General features: G+C 47.1%; 1 protein-coding gene and 1 non-coding gene across 7 annotated transcripts in view; both read right to left on the bottom strand.

Moving 5' to 3' along the window:
* ACTR3B (actin related protein 3B) overlaps positions 1-22,187 on the bottom strand; it is an 89,905-nt gene that overhangs the window by 34,659 nt on the left and 33,059 nt on the right. For 5 of the 6 annotated variants that reach the window (XM_023250777.2, XM_023250784.2, XM_023250778.2 and 2 more), the window contains 6 exons: positions 21,324-21,448; positions 20,312-20,422; positions 9,111-9,206; positions 7,269-7,376; positions 4,463-4,606; positions 1,371-1,544 (listed from right to left, as the gene is read on the bottom strand). In XM_023250777.2, coding sequence (XP_023106545.1) covers positions 1,371-1,544; positions 4,463-4,606; positions 7,269-7,376; positions 9,111-9,206; positions 20,312-20,422; positions 21,324-21,448 — 758 coding nt within the window. Of the gene's footprint in view, positions 1-1,370; positions 1,545-4,462; positions 4,607-7,268; positions 7,377-9,110; positions 9,207-10,324; positions 10,381-20,311; positions 20,423-21,323; positions 21,449-22,187 lie in introns of those variants that run through there. The other variant, XM_023250783.2, reaches the window with a different exon arrangement.
* LOC111559608 lies at positions 16,730-16,832 on the bottom strand. Its single transcript, XR_002740737.1, has one exon. It is a non-coding gene; the product is annotated as a U6 spliceosomal RNA (small nuclear RNA).

Here is a 22,187-nt window from a genome sequence, read left to right as displayed (position 1 = left end):
TTAAGAGATGGGGCGCCTGGGTGGCTCAGTCGGTTGAGCGTCCGACTTCAGCTCGGGTCACGAGCTCACGGTCTGTGAGCTCGAGACCCACGTCGGGGTCTGTGCCGACAGCTCGGAGCCTGGAGCCTGTTTCGGATTCTCTGTGTCTCCCTCTCTCTCTGACCCTCCCCCGTACATGGTCTGTCTCTCTCTGTCTCAAAAATAAATAAACGTTAAAAAAAAAAAAAAAAGAGATGAGACACATGGGTTTAGTGAGGGAAAGTGATCAGGCTGACAAAGAGACCAGCTATGCATTAGGAGCACAAGCGTGATTGTGTGGGATATGGAACAAGGGACATGGTGAGTACATAGTAACACTTACGAATATTCATGGTATGAAAAAATCAGCCAAAATATAACAAAAAAAAAACAGAGCACAGTCAATGAAAGATCACTGCAGCGGGCTAGAAGATGGGGGGAGGGGTACACCTGTGATGACGGTGGCTTTAAAATGACACAATCAACACGGTAACAAGCAAGCTGAGTGAACAGCCTTAGATTTAATTCTACAACTTACATAAGGTGAAGTATAAATAACTCGGTTACATTGCATTTTAAGCATGTTTTAGGATCAAGGAAAGCCCGAATGTACAACAGTCTCAGGGACCCAGGTGCTCAGCGGCTCACCCGACACTGTCACCTTTATGGCTGTTGTAAGTTGGTGTCGTCAAAGGCAGGAGGGAATGAGCACGATGTGACTAGATTGTAGGAACTCGTATGTGTGTGACATCCCCCTACACAACAGTCATATACACAACTAAAAACAGGCAGCAGTTTGTAACCTAGGGAACATAAGCTGAATTAGGCAGGAAAACAGACCAAAATACGAGTAAAATGCCTTTCATTTAAACCTTAAAATGCTGCCTCATAATCACTGCTCCCACAAAACTAATAATTCTCTGTGACTAACAGTTAAACTGATGACGTGTGTAATTCTCAAGCACTACCTAACGGCGGACAAGGCCAGCCCTCGGGCAGAAGCTTAACCCGCCCTGCAGGATGGACTGTCCTGGGCTAAAACCTGGGATTAGGAAGGATGGTCACGAAAGAGGGAAAGGCCACGTGTCACCCCACTTTTTAAAAGAGGCAACTTTCACTTGGTCCCTGAGAGAAACTAGTTTCCGCAGCAGCGTGAGCTCGCTTTGAATTCCATCACCTTCTCTGCTCTCCCCAACCACCTGCAGGCCAATCGGTCACCGGCTTTTCGACCACGAGGTCTGTGCGGAGGCAGAGGGCAGCAGCCACGCAGACGGGGCGGCCTCCACGCACACGACGTGTCAGTCCTGCCACGCACACCTCACTTGTGCACTCTCCGGGAGCAAACCTCTTACCTCTGGGTGAAAGAAAATTTCAGGCCCCAGGAATCTTTCGTAGCCAACGTCTATAATGAACTTCTTCTGGTTGATCGCATTAATGCCCGTGTACTGCTTGATCCACTTCCGGGGATCCACGTCATACTTGGCAAATTCCTTGACTATGTCCGGGCAAATGTAACAGTATTTCTCCTGGAGACACGAGCACAAAGACGTCACGAGGCATTAACCGCGCAGTCTCATCCCTCCAGCAAACGCCCAGTGAGCCCAAGCAGTGAACACAGCAGGACGCCAGTGTGGACGTGCCATCGGGCCTCACACTCGGTCACCTTTCACCGCAGACACGACTACGCTCTTATGTCGGACGTGTAAATCCGCTCTCTTTGCAACTCAGCTATGAACCAGTCTCACTCCAACAGATTTTGTTGCCGTTCTGTCTGGAACCACGCACGTCTACACGTGTCTACTATGCGTCCTGTCTCCCGTCTCCTCCTCCCTTACACCTCTGAGGCCCCCACATGGCTCTGGCCCGGGCGCTCCTGCCATCGGCCTCTGGACCAGCAGGCCCACGCTGAGTGCAGGAGACTGATCCTGACACCTGCCACGATCGACCCGTTGGTCGTTGACCTGCCGTGCAGTCAGACATGGCCCAGTCACGGGCCCCGGGACGAGTATTTCCCGCGTGCCGAGGCGTACAGGATGTGCAAGGGATCCCTGGCCGCCAGAGCACACGCGCTGGCTGAGCGCCGCACAGTTCGCCACGACCACAACAAAGAGGTCAATGACACAGTATGTTGTGTGGTGGCAGGTGCCGCCGAAAAAAGGCAGACGCGGATAGGGGGACGGGGGTCCTATGCGCCGCCGCAAGAGAGAACCGCGAGCGGCCTTCACCCGGCATCGGCAGCCAACCGGAGATGCGCACAGCAGTCGTCCCCTCGGCATCTGATAAGGCCTGACGGGGAACCGCCGGGTCGACCATCGGTCCTCAGAGCTAACCTCAGCACACCAGCAGGTGGCACTTGGGCTTTCTGTGGGCAAGAGCCAAGTGGGCGCTGCGTCAGGCACGCAGCTGGCGCTCACCACAGATTCCGGAAGGACCTGTGCAGGTGTTTCCATGACATTAAGATCAAAGTTTCTCAGAATCCCCGAAACGTATTCTAATGCCATCCTTGATATATACCCTAGCAGAATTTTAAGACGGACGGCAAGATCTGCGACACATCCCTGTTCCCTGATGACGGAGGGAGGGGGCGTCAGGCAACACGACTTTCAATCCACCGGGCTGCGGACAGAGACACCGAGCTGTCCTCAGAGCCTGGTCCGTTTCTCGCGGCATCTGCCCTGGCTTAACCGATGGCGTGAAACGCCTCATAAAGCTGGGCGGAGTGCAGAGTCTTCGCCTTAAATTCTGGACCCAGGCTGCAAGGACGACGTGTGCCACGATCTACGCAGCCTCAGGCCTGCTCGTGGCCACGGGAGACGGCCGCAGTAGCACCACGACACTGGGGCGCCTCTCAACCAGGATCTTTCCAGGATCTCTTCCTCTACAGAAGCAGAGAGGAGGCAACAGGCAGCAGGTAACCCACACGCAGGGCCAGCACGGCTCATCTGGAGGGTCAGGGAGGAGTCTCCTACTCCGGCCCTCGCAGCTGAGCAGGACGTCATCATAACCTGAATGGCCCGCTCCGATCTCAGGGTCTGGACCCCGCAGAGCCTGTGAGTAAAGCAAACACCACCACAAGGACCGGGAAGGCACCAGTCACCACACTCAATAATCTTTACGAGAAATGGAACACTCACACTCCCCAGAGGGACCCCTAAGTGTCAGGGACAGGAAGTCCGATTCTGATTCACATTAGCAACAGACTTGGGATGGCGAGGAAGCATGAATCAAATATCCAAATTTCCTTCATGGAAGACAGGCAGGGAAAGAGGGAAAGCCTTGGAAAATACTTTAGCCTAAAAAAGAGTCTTGTGAGACTTCTGTCAATTCTGCCCCCAGGTCTGCCCAGAGCTGTCCTGTTCTGGCACCAAGAGCACCGAATCCCGGACGCTCCAGGCCCAGGGGCACCGGGCAGCTGGCCATCCCACCGGCAGGAGCCCGACCTCTACAAGCACACCCTGTCCCAGAAATACCCCTGGTCCCGTCCGGAGAGACGTGCCAATCTGCAGTCATGTCTGACGTTTCCTCCACCAGCCTGTTACCTGCTATTAGATGGGAGGGTGGGGTTTAGGCTCGTTCCCCTCAAACGCCTCTGTGGCTCAGAAAGTGTGTGTCCCGTGAGGAAGGAGATGCTCAAGGTCACACATCCCACCTCATAACCTCGCTCCCTCTCCAAAAACAAACCCTTCCCTCTTAATCCATGTGATAACTATCCTTGCATCACTGAAATCTCTTGCATTTGACTCAAACAATAATTTGTCCTGATTCTGAAACGTAGTAAGGGGGAAGTTCCTTCTAAAAGGATCTTCGTTTAGAAGGAACACAGACAAACCGAAGGGTTGGGCCCAGCGGACACCTTAAGTGAGGACCGATGAGCCATGTTTCTTCCAATCTTTAAAACCCCCTGTAACTTCTCCAGCGTGGCAACTAGAGGCCAGAAAATACAGATGGGTTTTAACGATTCTGGACCCTAGAAAGGCCTCAGTCTCCACGGTTATTCTCAGGGCAAGGAACCTCGCACGGCAGTACCCGGCAGGAGTCCGAGCCCTGGCTGGCTTCGCAGACTTCCTAACACCGCTGTGGCTGCTGTTTGCTGCTCATTCCAGACGTGAAGCACATGCAGTTAATTGAGGGTTCCATCTAATTAGGCTCCAATTAAATGATGCTGTACTACGTGCGCCTGTGCTCAATACCCGTTATCAAGCTGTTCTCATTTACAGCTGGAGCTTCCACAGCATTTATGCTCAGAGGAAAAGGCTAAGCTTTGAGGCTTTCTGCCCTGCAACTCAAGTGGTAAACAGAACGAGAGACCCACGTCCTCGGGGAGAGGAAGGAAAGCGGGAGCAGGGGGATGGTAGCAAGGGGAAGGGTCGAAACACCATTTCTCCCCCTCCCATTCCCCCCCACCCCCTCCGCCCAAACCAGCCCATTTCCCATCTGTTTTTACCTTGATGGCTTTTGCGGTCTCCAATGACTGCTCGGGAGGGATTCCCACCTCCCTCTCCCTTAGCAGCTGCTGAATGAAATAGGTAATATCTCTACCTGCAATCGGGATGTGTTTGATGCAGCTTCCAATTACATAACCTTCTGCCTAAGGAAGAAAAGAGGCAGAAGGACCAGAATGAGTAACTCCAGTAGGGCAGAGCTCCCCGGACCCCATGTCCCACCCCTTCGCGGCACACCAAGCGTTTACTGAGTCCCCACTGTGCACAAAGCCCAAGACTGGAGGTCTTTTACAGTGACTGCATGCACAGTTCCATGAATATAACCTGAGACTCTGTGTAAGCAAGCAAAATGATGACTGTGTCAGGAATGTGAAAGGAAAAGCCGGTTCATTTCCAGTAAGTCATGCTGTCAGAAGAGGGAACTGTTTTGTGTTCGTCTAACAAAAAGGAAAAAGTTTTACCTACAAACTATTAAACCAACTATAAACCTACTTATATTTAAGAGTCAACAATTTGGTTAAATACAGGGGACTCAGACAACCTGCATTCGAATCCTGGTTCCACATTTGTCAGCTGGGTGACCAGGGACCAGTCTGCCACCACGTTTCAGCCCCACAGTATGGGGTGAACAAGACCCCACGGGGGTTTACAATAGAGACTTGAGGAAGGCAAGCACACAGCACTGTTTCTGGCATGTACTCAGGACTCAGTAAACAACCCCATTTATTGCACGAAGAGCTACACTCGCTGGGAGTAATTCTGGCGAGTTACCCCCCAGCCTGTGCATTTGGAGGCCAGTGCTGGTCAGGACAGGGACCCCTCTCACTCAGCTGCTTTCCCAGCAGGTGAAGCCTGCCCACCCGTGCCCAGAGAGCAACTGTGGCCGTGCCCAGAGCTCACACGCCCACAGCGTGCAGCGTGGCCCAGGTCCCTGCGTGGACACACGCGCCCCGCTCACTCTCTGGGGGCTGGCGGCCAGAGGGGATGGCTTCCCGCCATGGTCCCTACAGGAAAAGAGGAGCGTCTGCGCCACATGCCCGTGTGAGATGGGGCGGAGGGGACAGTCCACCTCGTCTACAGTTGATCGGGGCTAGTGGTTACCAGCACTGCACAGTCAGCACTAAGCTGTAAGGGCACGTGACTGAGTTCCTCGCGTGGTTTTTCTCGTGTACCTGAACTCTAGAAGAAAGAAAAGATTTGGCCCCTCCACAGAGTCCAAGCTATTTATAAAATATCTTAGTATGGAAATAAAAGTCATGTATAAATTAAAGATCAGTCTAAACTCATAAGAATACTAGCTGACACAAACCACTCATAATTATCATATTGCATGCCTCACTCGTAACATTTTCTACCAGAAAGTCAACCAGTGTTAAATAAGTATCAGCTCCATCGTAGCATTAAAGACTTTAAAAAATAAAAAATAAAAAATAAAAAAAAAACCTAGACGTCCAACAACAGGAAAGTCAATGAATGAATTATCCCAAACCCACGTGATGGGCTACTAGGCAATTATTAAATATTTCTTCACAGAATATTTAAACACAAGAAAAAATACTAGGCAGAGATCAACATGTAAAACGTAAGTTTAGAATCCTATGATACAGTTAGAATACAGAACCAGACACAGAATATTCCAGTTTTGCTTAAAACATACATATGTGTGCACCTAAGCAAAAGAACGTGGAAAGCTCTCCAGACAAAAAGCATAATGCAGTTCTCTGGGCATGTTTCTGGGTCATGTTATTTTCTTCTCCACATTTCTGTTAGTTTAGTACAACTCGTACAACAAATGGAATTTTTATAATCAGAAAAAAAAAGGATAAAAAGAGATAAAAACTTCTACGACCACTTTCTCTGTGGGCCTGCACTCGGCATGAAATGTTTCCTCCTCTTCTCCTCACCTGAGACACGCGCCAGGCCAGGCCACAAGGTCCTCTGCCGTCTCTCCCCGGGGCTCAGTCTGTACTCAAGGTCAAGGGCATAACCTCAGGGAGAAGCCGGCGCTGGAACCTGCCAGTCAGCGTCACACACCAGGCCTCCTCGGGGACCCACAAGAGGAGTGAGTGTGCGGAGACCGGCCCAAGGGTGCAACCCGCAACAGACCTGCAGGGACCAGCTGCCCCGGCCCCAGCCCCCCTACCCCGACCCGGCAGGGACCCGAGGAGACAGCACGGGGCAGATCTGGCTTTGCTTCTTCCTGACTGCAGGTGTCTCCTGAAGCCTGAACTAGGAATCACTTCTCTAACGTTTTGAAAATTAAAACCAACAAGTGACATCACAGAGCATTCTGCAAGTCAGAATGTGCCTTCTCTGCTGCTCACTCCTGAATACATTTGAAGACAGGAAGTCATTCCTCTAAAGCATGAGCCGCTCAGAGGAATACAACCCTGTCACGGAACGGCGATAACCCCTCCGGTGGCCAGGCACCACGCCTACAGTCTGGAATCCAAGATGACGTCTGTCCCAGCAGCCCTGCACGTGGGCCAGGAAAACCTCCCTGGTGATGCAAACGCCTGGAGGAGCAAGCGGAGGCCACGGGACCAGACCATGGCTGTCGTCCCCACTGCAGGACCTTGCCACTCACAAGTGCTCACAAGGACCAGCTCACAAGTGCTGACGCCACGGCCCAGGGGCGCTGTCCTTTCTCATCTACCGGGTGTAAAAGCTCTTGCTACCTTTCCTAAGCACAGCCGTGACTTTTGAAGTGGTGTTTTAATTACAGAAAGCGTGTCTTCTTTCATTTCTTCCCTTATCTCGAAATCAGGTGAGGCCTACAGAGAGTGAAGCACTGAACATCCTGCTTACCACTGGGATGGCGTGAGTGACCCCGTCCCCGCTGTCGATGACGATCCCCGTTAGCGTGCGTTCGCCAACTTGCCGAGACGTCCAAGATGCAGCCAAGGCCAGCACCGCCTGGATAAGAGACGCGGAATCGTCAGCACACAGGAACGTTTCTCAAGTCGCTTGCCGTCAGGCCTATCAATACGCTCTTTCTTACTTAGTCCACGTAACTCTCCACCTCCCCTGTCCGCCACCCTCCCCGAACATTCAAATTCCAAATTGAACTTAAGGATTGAGTATGAGGTATTGAACACGCTTAAACTGAATGAGCCAAGTTTCCAATAAAATAAATCAAATCTGTACAAAGGAAAGCCCATGAGAAAGGAACTTTATAAAGGAGTAAGAAGATTTTAATCTCTAAGCCACTAGTTCCCAATGGGCTGCAGTAAGGGATCCCTTGTGGAGTTTATAAAAATTTTTTTAACGTTTATTTATTTTTGACAGAGAGAGAGAGAGAGAGAGAGAGAGAGAGACAGCGCGCGCATGAGCAGGGGAGGGGCAGAGAGGGAGACACAGAATCCAAAGCAGGCTCCAGGCTCTGAGCCGTCAGCACAGAGCCCGACGCAGGGCTCGAACTCACAAACTGTGAGATCATGACCTGAGCCGAAGTCGGATGCTCAACCGACTGAGCCACCCAGGCGCCCCACTTGTGGAGTTTATAAAAGAAGAAAACACCGGTTACCAAGCCTCACACCCGGGAACTCTCATCTGGCAGGACCAGGGCAGTGGCTCTCAACCAGGGGCAATGTCGCCCCCAGAGAATCTCTGGCAACGTTGAGAACCACTTGGGATTGTCACTCAGGGAAGGAGAGACAGGTGGTGGTTCTGCTTCTAGTGGGTAGAGGCCACAAAGGCTGACAAACATCCTGCAACACACAGGGCGGCCCCCACCACAGAGAACGGCCCATTCCAAAGCTCCGGGGCTGAAAACCTTGGTCTGAGATGAAGCCTGAGAATCTTATATAAAATGCCCTCCAGGCAGCCTTGATGCACTTGGCTGTGGTTCAGGGTTTTCTAAAAAGTCTCCCTAATCCACGCAACGTAAATAACCTATGAGAAGAGCAGATTTCTGGTTGAATAGATGTGTAAGTGTTGGGATGAACAGACCTCTTCAATGCAGGCATTCTCAGGGCCTTTACTCTGCTACCCACTGTAAGTCACCACATGCAGGCTACAGCACATAGGATCTCCCAAATTATTCTCCTATGCAACTCCTCTTCCTTTTCCTTAAAAATAAGGGACCAGGTATCATGCAGAAAACATCTTGGGAAACACCTATCTCAATATTCCCCCAAATTTCAGCCAAGTTCTTTATACAGGATCACAGACAAACAACGACCAAAACCAACAAAACTCCCCACACCGTGAACAAGAAGTTTCAAGAGAAGTTCTGGAAGTTTGTGGAAACACAGGAGCCCAGATCCATAGGGGCGACCCTTTAAAGGTGTTTGTTTTCTTTTTTAACAGACTCCATAGTATCTTTCCTCTACTATGATCAAAAGGGAGAAAGGCCAAAAAGAGAACCATATCTATATCTCAATCTTGTCACCCAAAGAAAACACGTTAGATTGTAAGGCGTGTAAAAAGAGCCAGATACGTTCTAGATCAACAGTGTACATATAAAAACATAAATCATGGAACACGTTCTTTACAGTGTCTGAATGGGGTGGGGGAGTTGTGTTCAGGGAGTGGGAAAATGAGAACACACAGCACACTCCTACAGCAGAGAGCCTTTGGATTCACCATTTCCTCCACGGTTACGCAGCTAAGGTCTGTTGGGAATTGTAAAAATAACTTTGCCCTTACCTGAACTGCAATGTAGAGTCCTGGCACGTTAAATGATTCAAACATAATTTCTGCAAGATATTCTCTATTTTCTGGTGTATTCAGTGGAGGCTCTGTCTGTAGGAAAACATTTGCTATATTTAGTGATCACCCAAATTTCCTGTAATTACATCAGAACCATAAAAAAATTAACCTAAAAGCATGTTAATTAGGATGCTGTATAACTCCCTAATTTTACAGATAGAGTACATTTACAGCGATTAATTAAAGAAATCTGGCTGTGAGTCGTAAAAGCTTTAAGATGGCAAAGACTTGGGGAGCCTAGGTGGCTCAGTTGGTTGAATATCCGACTTTGGCTCAGGTCATGATCTCACAGTCCGTGAGTTCGAGCCCCGCGTCGGGCTCTGTGCTCACAGCTCGGAGCCTAGAGCCTGCTTGGGATTCTGTGTCTCCCCCTCTCTCTGCCCCTCCCCCGCTCATGCTCTGTCTCTCTCTGTCTCAAAAATAAATAAAAACATTTAAAAATTAAAAAAAAAAAGATGGCAAAGACTTCTCAAAACATTTCTGTTCTTATTACCACCACCCCCAAAACAGGAACAAGTTACAGCAAATAAGATTCTTTCTTCAATAACGTAACACCTGAAACTGAACGGGTCTGCCACAAGTTAGTTGCCAAGGGCAGTAAAAACTCAAGCGAAGACTCTGAAAGAGGACAGCAGCGACTTTGGACCCCAGGCGAAGTACAGAGCTCTCCCCAGGAGAACAGAAGCAGGGAGCCCTTGTTTGGAACAAGAGTATCGGTCTGAGCAGATGAGCCGAGGAGCCGCCCAAGCCCCACCTGCCGCCAGAGCACAGGACACAAGGTCAGAAGCAGCATCTCTGCCGTCGGCCGCGAGGGAGAAAAATCCAGGGGAGAAGAAGCGGCTTCCCCCAGACACTGCCCTGCCCCCACCCCCAGCCCCAGCCCACGCTCACACAGGTCCAGGAAGAACACCCTCCATTCAAAAGACGAGGGAAAAGTGCACAGAAACCAGCCAGAGACCATATAAAAATACTAAGAGAAGAACAAGAGGAGAGGGGAGAGAGAACAGGAAAACACATGCCCAGAAAAATAGAAAAATAAACGCAGATACAAATCAAGACCAAAATCATCTCAAAAACCTCAAATGTCTATTTTAAAATCATCACCATTATCAAATTGGAAGATTAGAGAAAGATAAAAAGAATAAATAAACCTGCTCTTGGTCATTCAGCAATATGTTGTGAACATTTTTCCATGCCAATAAATATGGTCATACATCACATATTTAAAGCTGCAAAAAGAAAAAAAAAAAGAATAAATAAAAATTCTCTGGGCCTTTCGGCAAAAAAAGAGCCCACAATACCCTTTGTTATAGACTGAACTGTGTCCCCAAAATTCGTATGTTGAAGCCCAACCCCCAAAGTCACCGCCTTTGGAGATGGGGCCTCCGGGAGGTAATTCAGGTCCAGTAGCATAGGACTGGGCCCTAATTCAACAGCACTAATGTCTCTCTGTAAGAAAAGGAACCGACACCTGAGAGCTCTCCCTGTCTCTCCACATGTGACCACAGAGGAAAGGCCATGCGAGGACACGGTGAGAAGGGGCCACCTACAAGCCAGGAAGAGGGCCCTCACCAGAAACAAGCCTTACCCCCCACCGGGATCTTGGACCTCAAGCCTCCAGAACTGTGAGAACACAGAGGCCCGTGGTTGAAGACGCCCAGCCTGTGGTCTTTTGTTACAGCACTTGGTGCAGACCTCGCTACCTTTCCAGCAGGAAAAGTTCAGCCAGCCCCAGCCATCAACATAGCTCCATTTAACACTGGGACACGCGGAGACACCTGGGCCTTACAGTCTTCCAGGCAGGAAAGTGTGGCCCAAGAATTCTACATCTGGTCACACTGCCAGTCGAGCATGTTGCGAAAACAAAATTTCTTTAACATACAAGAACGCAGAGAAGCCCTTTGTGGATGAACTCTATTAGAAGATAACGTTCAGCCAAAGCCTTACAGTGAGCACTTAATCCTTTCACGAGGCAGCACCGAAGATTGCTCTTTTCTGGGATTTACAGAACAGAATGTAAATGTCATAAATTAAAACAGCAGAAATAACATCAAGCTGAAAGGTATAAAGGAAAAGGAGAGAATACAAAGACAATGATATCCTCTTACCATGGACTCAAATACATTGCTTTAAACTGATCAGGCATTAGAGGCATTAGTACATACAACGTTATGAATGCTGACATCAGAACAAGTTCAGTAACAATCAATCAAAAGCAGAAGGCAGAAGAAAGGAAAAGGAAATAAGAAAATGTGGAAATGTACCAACTTGCTCACTAATCACAGTAGGAAATAGTCAATCACCTCCAAACAAACAGAGTAAATATATGCAATTAGTTGTATTAAATTACGTTTTAAGAAATACCAAATTAGAAAGAATACACACTCACTACAAAGCAAAGAGAAAACTAAGCCTGAGATTAAAAAAATTAACACATAAATAAAACACATTAAAACCAGAAAGCATAACATAGTGCAAAATAGCTCATCGAAGAGCAAACGTGCCTGTCCCGTAGCAACATACTAGACAAGCATAGTCCAAAGGAGAGTTCTGAAGTCCCAGCGGTTGGGTTAAATCCCAGCCTTTGACTCTACTGTGGATGGAAAGTGATTTTCTCTCTCTGGTAAATGAGCACTGACCTCACAGAGGTGGAAAGATGGATGGAGTGGAAGTGCTTACAGTAGCAGCACCTGGCACGCGGAATGTGCTTGATGAGAGTGAATTATTACAAATAAAATCTTCAGCAAACACAAGTGAGAAACTCACTTACTTAAAAAAAAAAAAATGTCTCTCAGCGAAAACCATGAAACAAAATAAAATTACACTGTGGAGAGACAAGAGACCCATCTAGAGCAAGATGCTCCAGACAGGTCAAATGTCAGCACTGTCTGTATCAGAAGAGGAGAAACCACCTAAATGCCATCGTGAAGGACACGATTAAGTGAACGACGCCATGTCCATAAAGGAGAGCACCTGCCCCAGTGACAAAGAATGAGATCCACATGTGCTGCCATGAAACCATCACGACAAACTGTTACATGAAAAGGGAAAGGGGTCTCCAGAACCTCTACGTTCTGTTTTTTGTTCAATATTTACTTTTGAGAGACAGAGAAAGACAGAGTGCAAGCAGGGGAGGGGCAGAGAGAAAAGTAGACACAGAATCCAAAGCAGGCTCCAAGCTCCGAGCCATCAGCACAGAGCCCGATGCAGCGCTCGAACTCACGAACCGTGAAATCATGACCTGAGCTGAAGTCAGATGCTTAACCGAATGAGCCACCCAGATGCCCCCACCATCTACGTTCTTAAATATTCCTCTGTGTCAGTAACTTCTAATGAAAACTTTTTAGCAGACGAAGAATTGTTCCAGGGGCAATGACCAGAGCTCTGACAACAATGTGAACACAGTTAACCCTGCTGAACTATGTGTTTAAAATAACAATTAAGAGGGTAAATTTCATATTACATTTTGATCACAACATTTTTATTTTCTTTAATATAATAAAAAGAAAACAAGGTGGGTATTTTGATGCCACTTACACAAAAGTTTATGTATGATCCACATGTCTGCACACAATTACCTCTGGAAAGATACACCATTAACTGGTTAAGAACTGATAAAGGTGGTTTCCTCTCCCTCCCCCTTAGAAGGTTTGGGAACCGGAACAGAGGTGAGAAGGAAACACACTTAGCCCTGGAAGCCCTTCCGCACCTTCTGAATCCTGTGCTGTCTGCGTATATTACCTCGTCAAACACACAAACAATCTAGCTATCAACCAGTTGCAAGCTTTGGTTTAAACTCTTGTGCAGCAACTGATGCAAAGCTCAAACACAGGGCCACGAGAAAGTTTTAATCACCGCAATCAGAATCAATATATTCCCTGGATGGGAGAGACAGAGAGCAGTCTTAAAACACAGGAGAAAAATAATGAAGTCATACACAAAAGCAGATCATAAATAAGGGATCTAAAAGTCACTCAACAACATATTACATATTTTAAAGTCCCTACCTCAAAGGGTTGAAGTTAAATTTGCTAATACCTTCAAAGCGCCCAGCCTATAGTTAATGCTATAAATGTGGCTGACTACCGTTAAAGACTTCTTTTGGTTAAAGCACACAAACAAGGCCTGCAGATTCCAACAGGATTGGCCACAATCTCTCTCTCTCTCAGAGAACCTATCAATCCGATCAACCTGAAAAATGGGCCTAATAACCACCCACCTCAAGGTTGTTGGCGGAATTAAAGAAATATAGGTAAACACTCGGGGGGGGGGGGGGGGAGCCTGGGCACAGAGCGAGTTATTATCAATACACGCACTGCAAAGCAGCAGAAATCACATACGTTAACTAAAGGGAGCTATAGTTCTCTCTCACCTTGAATGGGAACCCACATACTTGAATAATAACTTAAATTTATACAAATAAATAATAATAAAGTATTTACGCCGCATAGAAGTGGGTCAGCATCAAGAGAGAAAGGTGTAGAGGGTCTGGAAAGTACGAGCATAGTCGGGCAGTGTTTGGTCCGGAGCAAACACCAAGCCTATAGGAAGACATCACCAACAGGAATTACGGTAACCCTGGGGCGCCTGGGTGGCTCAGTCGGTGAAGTGTCCAACTTCGGCTCAGGTCACGATCTCGTGGTTCTCTTGAGTTCAAGCCCTCCGTCGGGCTCACTGCTGTCGGCACAGAGCCCACTTCAGATCTTCTGTCCCCCTCTCTCATCTGCCCCTTCCCAGCTTGTGCTCTCTCTCTCTCTCAAAAATAAATAAATCTTACAGAAAACAAAATTACAGTAACCCTGGCTCCCTGGACTTTTCTGGAGTTTGAGTTCAGTGTCAAATATGTTCCAAATAAACCCCAAATGGATGAAGATTAAGTATAAACATCAAATGGAAAGAGAGTCACTACATAAAAATTTCGAGCTATAGATGTTCAAAAAACATAGGCAAAAAAAAAAAAACAACAGAAAAAAAAACATGTGCTGCCAACAAAAGTCTCCTCCCAATTACGTGAAAGAGATCACTATATAGACAGAATGCAGTACGTGTATAAAACACGGTCTCCTCAGCCCCAAGAAGGAAGGACGCTCTGACAGCTGCCACACCATGCTGAGTGAAGGAAGCCGGTCACAAAAGGACAAATACTGGGTGATTCCATGTGTACGAGGTCCCAGGAAGGGTCAGATTCACACACACAGAAAGTGGCAGAGGGGGGTGCCAGGGGAGGGGCTGGGGGTTAAGCGTTTAACAGGGACAGAGCTTCAGTTCTGGAGACGATGGGGTTCGCGGCTGCACAACAAGGTGAATGTACTTACTGTTAATGCCACCAAACTGTACATTCAAAAATGGTTACAATGATAAATTCTATCAGAAAAAAAATCTAATTCAGAAAAAAGTTCATAGAAATCCCAGCAATAGGGGGACAAAACAGAGGAGACTCATAAATATGGAGAACAAACAGAGGGTTACTGGAGGGGGTGTGGGAGGGGAGATGGGCTAAATGGGGGAGGGGCATTAAGGAATCTACTCCTGAAATCATTGTTGCACTACATGCTAACTAATTTGGATGTAAATTTTAAAAACTTAAAAATAAAAAAAACCACAAGATTCTTCAGTGGCTTCTCAAGACCACCTGATAAGTTCAATAAAGGAGTCTATTTGGACAAAAAAGAAAAAGAAGGAAGGAAGGAAGGAAGGAAGGAAGGAAGGAAGGAAGGAAGGAAGGAAGGAAGGAATCCCAGCAAAAATACAAGCAATAAAACACTGATATCCACAAGAGCACGGGACATGAACAGGAAATTCACAACAGGAAAGAAAACTAAGACAAGCGTGAAAAAATGTTTAAGGTCAAAGTTGTCAAGAAACGCAAATAAAACAAGGTGATTTTTTATTCCATCAACCAATCAAAAAGGGCCTCAACGAACGCTGACGGGAGTCCACACGGTGGCCTCTGTACAGCTGCGGACAGAACACGAACAAGGGGTTAAAGGTTCAGAAGGCGAGTCATACTTCTGCACCCCAAAATCAAACGCTGCTAGTTCTTTTTATAGGGTTTACTTATTTTGAGGGGGGAGACGCAGAGAGAGAGGGAGAGAGAATCCAAAGCAGGGTCCACGCTGCCAGCGCAGTCGGACGCAGGGCTTGAACTCATGAACTGTGAGATCACGACCTGAGCCAAAGTCAAGAGTGGGACACTCAACCGACTGAGCCACCCAGGCGCCCCTGGTAGTTCTTTTTATAGAAAAAAATGCTCTAAATAGAGGGCGAAACCGTATGAGCAAAGACTGTATTGTTTCTTATTAAAATCAAGAAACTGGAAACACAGTCAACGTCTAAAAAGAGCCGAACTGCTAAGCAGACAGGAAGTACCCACTGGATAGAGGACCACACGGCCACCGAAACAAGTGATGGCAGCTGTGCGAGAAAATGAGGTGGGGGGGGCCGGGGGGGGGGGCACGCAACAGTGAGTGCAAACCATCTAGAAACAGGAATGGAAAGATCAGATGAAACTATGCCCAACGTGAATAATTAAGTTGCTACGACCGGACTGTGGAGAGTCCCAGAGATGTTCTCCCAATGTTCTGCCATACTTGCAGTTCTGGAATGGAAAAACATCGCCACCAGAGGCCTGAAGCCCGGGTCACGGCCTGTAGGGGAAGCGCCACAGGAACTGCTATCACAGCCTCCTGACTTAACGCATCCGCAGACACACAGCACAGGAGGGGGAACAGCACACCGTGACAGGGCTCTGCCCTGCCTGCTGGCTCCCCGGAGGATGACACGCTCCACACAGGCAGGACCCGGCCACGGTTCTGAAATCGGCTCAGTTCTTGTTCTGCCACTGTCCTCATGCCTGCGGTCACGTCATACCCAGCATCCATTCTGCCTTCTGCCATGCTGACAGAGCACTGATCAGTCACAGGAGGTGGCAACAGGCCAGAGGAAAAGCATTTCCCGGACTTCACCTTGTGGACAGGGCTCACCAAGTGGGTACATTCCGGCCAATCAGAAGCAAAAGCTGGTGAGCATGGCTTCTAGAAAAGCTCTGTACAAGGTTAGGACTTAAGTAGTAGTCTCCCTCTTGCCCTTATCCCCTCCTCTCCTGGAACACAGACATGATGACTGGAGCGGCAGTAGCCAACTTGTGATCCTGAGGTATCCTTAGAATGGAAGTCATATGCTAAACACAGTGGAGCCCAGAGGTCCCTAATGACACTAGAGAACCACCACACCAGCATTGCCCCCCCCCCCACTACTTCTATTAAAGAAAGATAAAACCCCTAATTTGTTTAAATGACTGTTTTTTACACTTTTATTATTCACTGCCAAACAATTCACCATCTGTGAAGAATTTACACTAAAATCTATGTATTTCCATTTAAGGGAACGTTTATGGTATAATTGGGCTCTCCTGGCTCTTGAATCTGGTTCAGCATTAAGGGCAATATCCTCAAGGATTCGGAGAAACGTAACATAAATCCGTCCTCCTCCGTCCTTCATTTCTTCTGTGCTTCCCAGCCATAGTTGTTCCTTTGGGAGAGCAATTTATCTTTTTTTCCAACAAGGAACACTTCACGAGTCTGCGTGTCACCCTCACGCAGGGGCCGCGCTGATCTTCTCCGTATCGTTCCGATGTTAGTGTGTGCGCGACGAACACAGATCAACTGAAATAAAACCTTCCCGAACCAGTACGTATGACAATATCTAAAATGGCAGTATTGAGTTTTTCTTACTTTTTTTAAATACTGAAGCATATGATTGAAACAGCACATAAATGCAAGCAACGTAAACATGCTTATTCATAACAATGGTAAAATATCATCTGCTATGGATTCAGAGATGAATAATTAATCAGTACCACAAAAATCAATCCCTATTTCTGGAAAAAGACAGCAAAATGAACACACGTACCTACATCGCTCCACTCCCACATGCCTCTGTACCTGCAGTAGAGAAACCTCAAAAACACAAATCCTCAAGGCAGGGAGAGCGGGACAGCAGATGACAAGATACCGGAAGCTGGAAAGCGCACGGCCAGTGGTAACTATAGCTCGGCGAACCCAAGGAAGCCAACCTGTGCACTGGCCGCCAGCCACCGTACTGGGCAGAGCGGGTCCGAGTCATTCTCAAGAACAGGAAGGAAACCACGGCAGCGAGACAGGACATACTGCGTGTGACGACTAATTCTCAGGGATGCCCAGAGAGCTGGCTGAGCATTATTTCTGGGCGTGTCGCGAGGCTGTCTCTGCAGGAGATTAGCATCCGGTAGACCGAGTAAAGAGATCTGCCCTCACCGACGTGCACGTGCGTGGGAAAGGCGGAGGACGGGCGGCATATCCTCCTCTCTTCCCTGCCCCGCCCCACTCGAGCCGGGGTGTCCGTCATCCCTGCTCCTGGACGCCGCAGCTCTCCGCTCTCAGGCCTTTGTGAGCAGCACGTGCTGCTTGCTTGTTCTGGCTTGATTCGTGTTCAAAATGTGTGCACATCTCTCCTGAAGTTATAACTCCACTTCCACTCAAGGGCACTGCAACCCTCTAAAACACATGACTCTATTTTGAACCCCGGGCAACTCGGTACTGAACAGAGGACAATTCTCATTTACTGTCTCCTCGGTCCACATGACCAATACGACTTGAGTCTCTGAAACTTCTTGAAAAACAGGAGCTGTCACGGGCTCATTCTCACCCTGTATGTTCAGATGTCTGCTCGCAGCAGAAGGAAAGAACAACTCTGTGAGCTACCAAGGGACCTATAATTTAGACCTCTGAGACTCGCTAACACCAAGACGCTCTCATGTGATGTAGCAGTTGAGCAAATGTCTTCAATTAACTTCTATGACTTGGCCGTAAATCTCTACACTTGCTTTCCTCCGCTTTAACTAGTCCATTAACTGATGATTAAGGGTATAAACCTGAAGGAAACTTACCATTCTCATCACTTTCTCAGTCACCGCCTGCAATGAAGTAGCTTACAGAATTCAAAGCACAATGTACATAATATAGTATTTTCCACAATGTACATAATATAATATTTTCCTATCTTTAATAAACTTGATTTTCTTTAACATTCATTATAGATACTCGTTTTTGGCAAATGGACTTCAGCTTTTCCATGGTCAAAGCAAACACCTCCGATTCCTTCCTGGCAAGTGGCTTTACCTCACTAGCCTCTAAACATGCCAAAAAAAATGATTTTAGGGAAAACTTCCTGCAGGCTGCGTCCTGGTGGTAGCGTTTGCGCCACAGGCCTGCTCTGTGTGGAGTGAAAGGGAGGAATCCTGGCGCAGAGAGCTGAGGCAGACAGAAGGAAGCAGCTGGGCACGGCGCCTGGTCCTACAACCCCATCCAACAGGTAGTTATGTGATGTGCTAGAGAAGGAAACACGCCAAATGTGACAGGTGGGAGCCTGTGATTTGTTTTGGCTATAAAGACAAAGCCACTCAGACACACTGTCAGTTTCCTGGCTTCATTTATTTTACATAAACCACTGTAGGTACACAGGAGAGAAAATACACAGTGGCCTGTAAAACACATTACCCACACTTGGCAATTCCCGGTTGCAAAGATACAGCCAGAAAAACGATCAGAGCACTTTCAAGGACTTGCCTTAATAGATATCAAATATACAGATTCCACAAGCTACCACAATAGCCTTGCAGTTAACATATTTTAAGTCAGATAATTCTAAAGCACACTCCATATTTAACATTAGAAAGAATTATATAATTGGATCTGGGACCATTTGACAATATCCTTGCATGGAGAAAATCCAAAGCTAAATTATGTACGTTTTAATATGCAGCTTATGTTACATGCAATTGCTCTCTATAAAGCAAGCGTTTTGAACATGTAATTAATTTTAACTTAAAAAGAACATTTCATGGAAGGAAATACATAATGTTGAGTAGACCTAGAAAAGATTCCATAACCAAGAGACATTTCTCCTCATTTCTCTGTAATGTTTTATTCTACTTGAACAAGATCAATTAAGTACCATAATCAGGACCCATAACTAAGCTCAGTCTTATTTTATAGTAAGACTTAAAGCCTGGCAAAATAGTAGCTTCACCGGTTTCCTCTGCTACAAAGCAAAAATCCTAGCCCTCCAGCTCCATCAGGAGGGCATCGCTACCCACACACGGTCCCCCCGCCCCAATCTTCCTCGCTGACGGAGTCTGTTTAGGTACTCACCCTCCTGGGGCCAGGCCATCAGACACCGTCCCCTCCCCAGCCCCCAGGAAGAAATCGGATTAGTCTAAACCCATCAATGTAATTTCATTCCCCCTGCTAGTGACCAGGCCAGGCAGAGACAGATGGGACACACAGGCTGGGAACATTCCCGGGAAAGGGACTCTCCATTCTTACAAAGCGTTTCTACCTCTAAGAGCGTCTAAAGCATGAGGTGGTGCCATCCTGGGGCCTGTGGGGAACCAAGGCCGCTCTAGTGCCCTCGAGTGGTGAGCCCTGCAACCGCCCAGCTCTGGCCTTGCTGTTCTGACGGCTGATGATCCCCTGTTGACTTCAGACATTTTTTTTTTTTTTTTTTTTTTAGAGCATGAACGGGGGAGGGGCAGAGAGAGGGAAACAGAATCAGAAACAGGCTCCCGAGCCATCAGCCCAGAGCCCGACGCGGGGCTCGAACTCACGGACCGCGAGATCGTGACCTGGCTGAAGTCAGACGCTTAACCGACTGCGCCACCCAGGCGCCCCGACTTCAGACATTTTTGATGAGCCTTCTGTTACGTGCCAAAAAAGCACCGGATTCATACAAATGGCTTTAGCAGGAATTTAAAACTCTCCAGGGAAGAATATCTTGAGTTTACAATCTAAGTAATCTGGGGGCACCTGGGTGGCTCAGTTGGTCGAGCGTCCGACTTCGGCTCAGGTCATGATCTCACGGTTCGTGGGTTCGAGACCCGCGTCGGGCTCTGTGCTGACAGCTGGGAGCCTGGAGCCTGCTTCGCATTCTGTGTCTCCCTCTCTCTCTGCCCCTCTCCCACTCACACTCTGTCTCTCTTTCTCTCAAAAGTAAACAAACATTTAGAAAAAAAATTTTTTTAATCTAAGTAATCTGGAAAAAGAAAAATCTAAGTAATTCGGGATTTTGAGGATATATTCCTCTCAGGTCTAGTTACTCACCATTAAAAAGTAATGATCCTCAGGTTCAGCTCGAAGGTATTTAAAAATCACTTGTTCCATGAACCTTTCCATTAGATCCCAGTCTTCAATTATTCCATGTCTTATTGGCCACTACAGCAAGAGAAACCAAAATACGTCAGACTTCAGGTCACAACAGTAAGAATAAGAGTCCAACAACGCCAGCCCAGGACGGACTGGGTTAGAGGGGAGGGCTGCCAGCACAGGGACGGACCTCACTCACCAAAGCAAACAGGCACATGGGCAGAGAGATTAAGCCATGCTCCTGTTTCCACTCTGCAGCCCTTACTCCCAGGTACAAGGAAGTGCGTTAACAATGCGTGACAGATGGGGCACCTGAGGGGGCTCAGTCGGTTGAGAGCCCGACTTCGGCTCAGGTCATGATCCCACGGTTCGTGGGTTCAAGCCCCACATTGGGCTCTGTGCTGACAGCTCAGAGCCTGGAGCCTGCTTCGGATTCTGTGTCTCCCTCGCTCTCTGCCCCTCCCCCACTTGTGCTCTGTCTCTCTCTCTCTCTCTCTCTCTCTCTCTCTCTCTCTCTCTCTCTCTCTAAAAAATAAATAAAATGTAAACAAAAATTTTAAATACCCCCTTCAAAAACAACAAAACTGGGGCACCTGGGTGTCTCAGTCAGTTAAGTGTCTGACTCTTGGTTTCTGATCAGGTCACGATCTCACATTTTGTGAGTTCAAGCCCCACACCAGGCTCCGTCAGCACAGAGCCTGCTTGGAATTCTCTCTCTCCCTCACTCTCTGTCCCTCCCCCACACTTGCGCGCGTGCATGTGCACACACATGAGTACTCTCTCAAAAATAAACTTTAAAACAAATTTTTTTTAAATAAAGTTAAGAAAGAAACTTTTTAAACATAAAAATAAAAATACATCCCCTAACTCCTAAGTACAGTTTCTAGACCATCTGCCATTCTGCACTATCCCTTCTACTGTTCTGTTCTCGGCTCCACACTAAAGCAGCAAATCCCTAAGGGGAGCTCACCTTTGTGGCATACGTGGGCTTATCTATGGCCTCGTCCCCTATGAAAAAGTCCAGGTCATCGACTCCTCTCAACACCCTCCTCTGGGCTTGGTCAACTACCTTTGCCGACTCCCTGATGGCAATACCTTAAAAAAAAAAAAAAAAAAGCACAAAGATTTCCATCACTATTCACATTTATTTGAATGATCAAGAAAGGATCATATAATCCCCATGTATGTACATTTCAATGTTAGGGTTTTATATGGGGTGGGGTGTTCATAGAAAAGACACTATCAACGAGTACGTAAAATACAGAAACAGCTTTTATGTTGCAGTATTATTTTCAGAATAGTACAAAGGAACTTAGCTGATCTGCTTTTAATGCTGACAGAAGCTATATCACTGTATTTCTCAATTTCATCTGGAAAAATCCCACAAGACAATAAATGAAACGCCCTTGGGGTATGTATCAATAGGTTCCAAATTTTAAAATACAATATAGGAGACAAATTAAAAATATAATACAAAAAAGAAGAGTAAACTGAAAAATAACACCTATACACTCTCCAGTCCTTTTTTAAATAAAACTCTGCATCAAATAGATTTAAAATATATTCTTTTAATCTTGTTATAGGAAACAAACTGACTTCACTCAAAGAAACAACTAGGAGGCTGATGGCTAATACCCATCACAAAAAAGAAAAGTACAATAATCAAACAACTGTATTATGTAAAAATGCCAATGGCTTTCTGATACATCATTTTAATAAGGGGTTAACCGTGACGTTTGAGAATATACTTAGTAAAAATCACATAAAACTTCACTACAGAATTTAATATTTAGTGAAATGTGGAAGCTTCGCAAAGATAAAATTTTCCATTTAC

This window comes from Felis catus, chromosome A2, assembly GCF_018350175.1.
Source record: "Felis catus isolate Fca126 chromosome A2, F.catus_Fca126_mat1.0, whole genome shotgun sequence".
In the NCBI taxonomy this organism is placed as follows: domain Eukaryota; kingdom Metazoa; phylum Chordata; class Mammalia; order Carnivora; family Felidae; genus Felis; species Felis catus.
The sequence above is the reverse complement of the archived record's forward strand: the minus strand, read 5'-3'. Positions and strand labels throughout refer to the sequence as shown.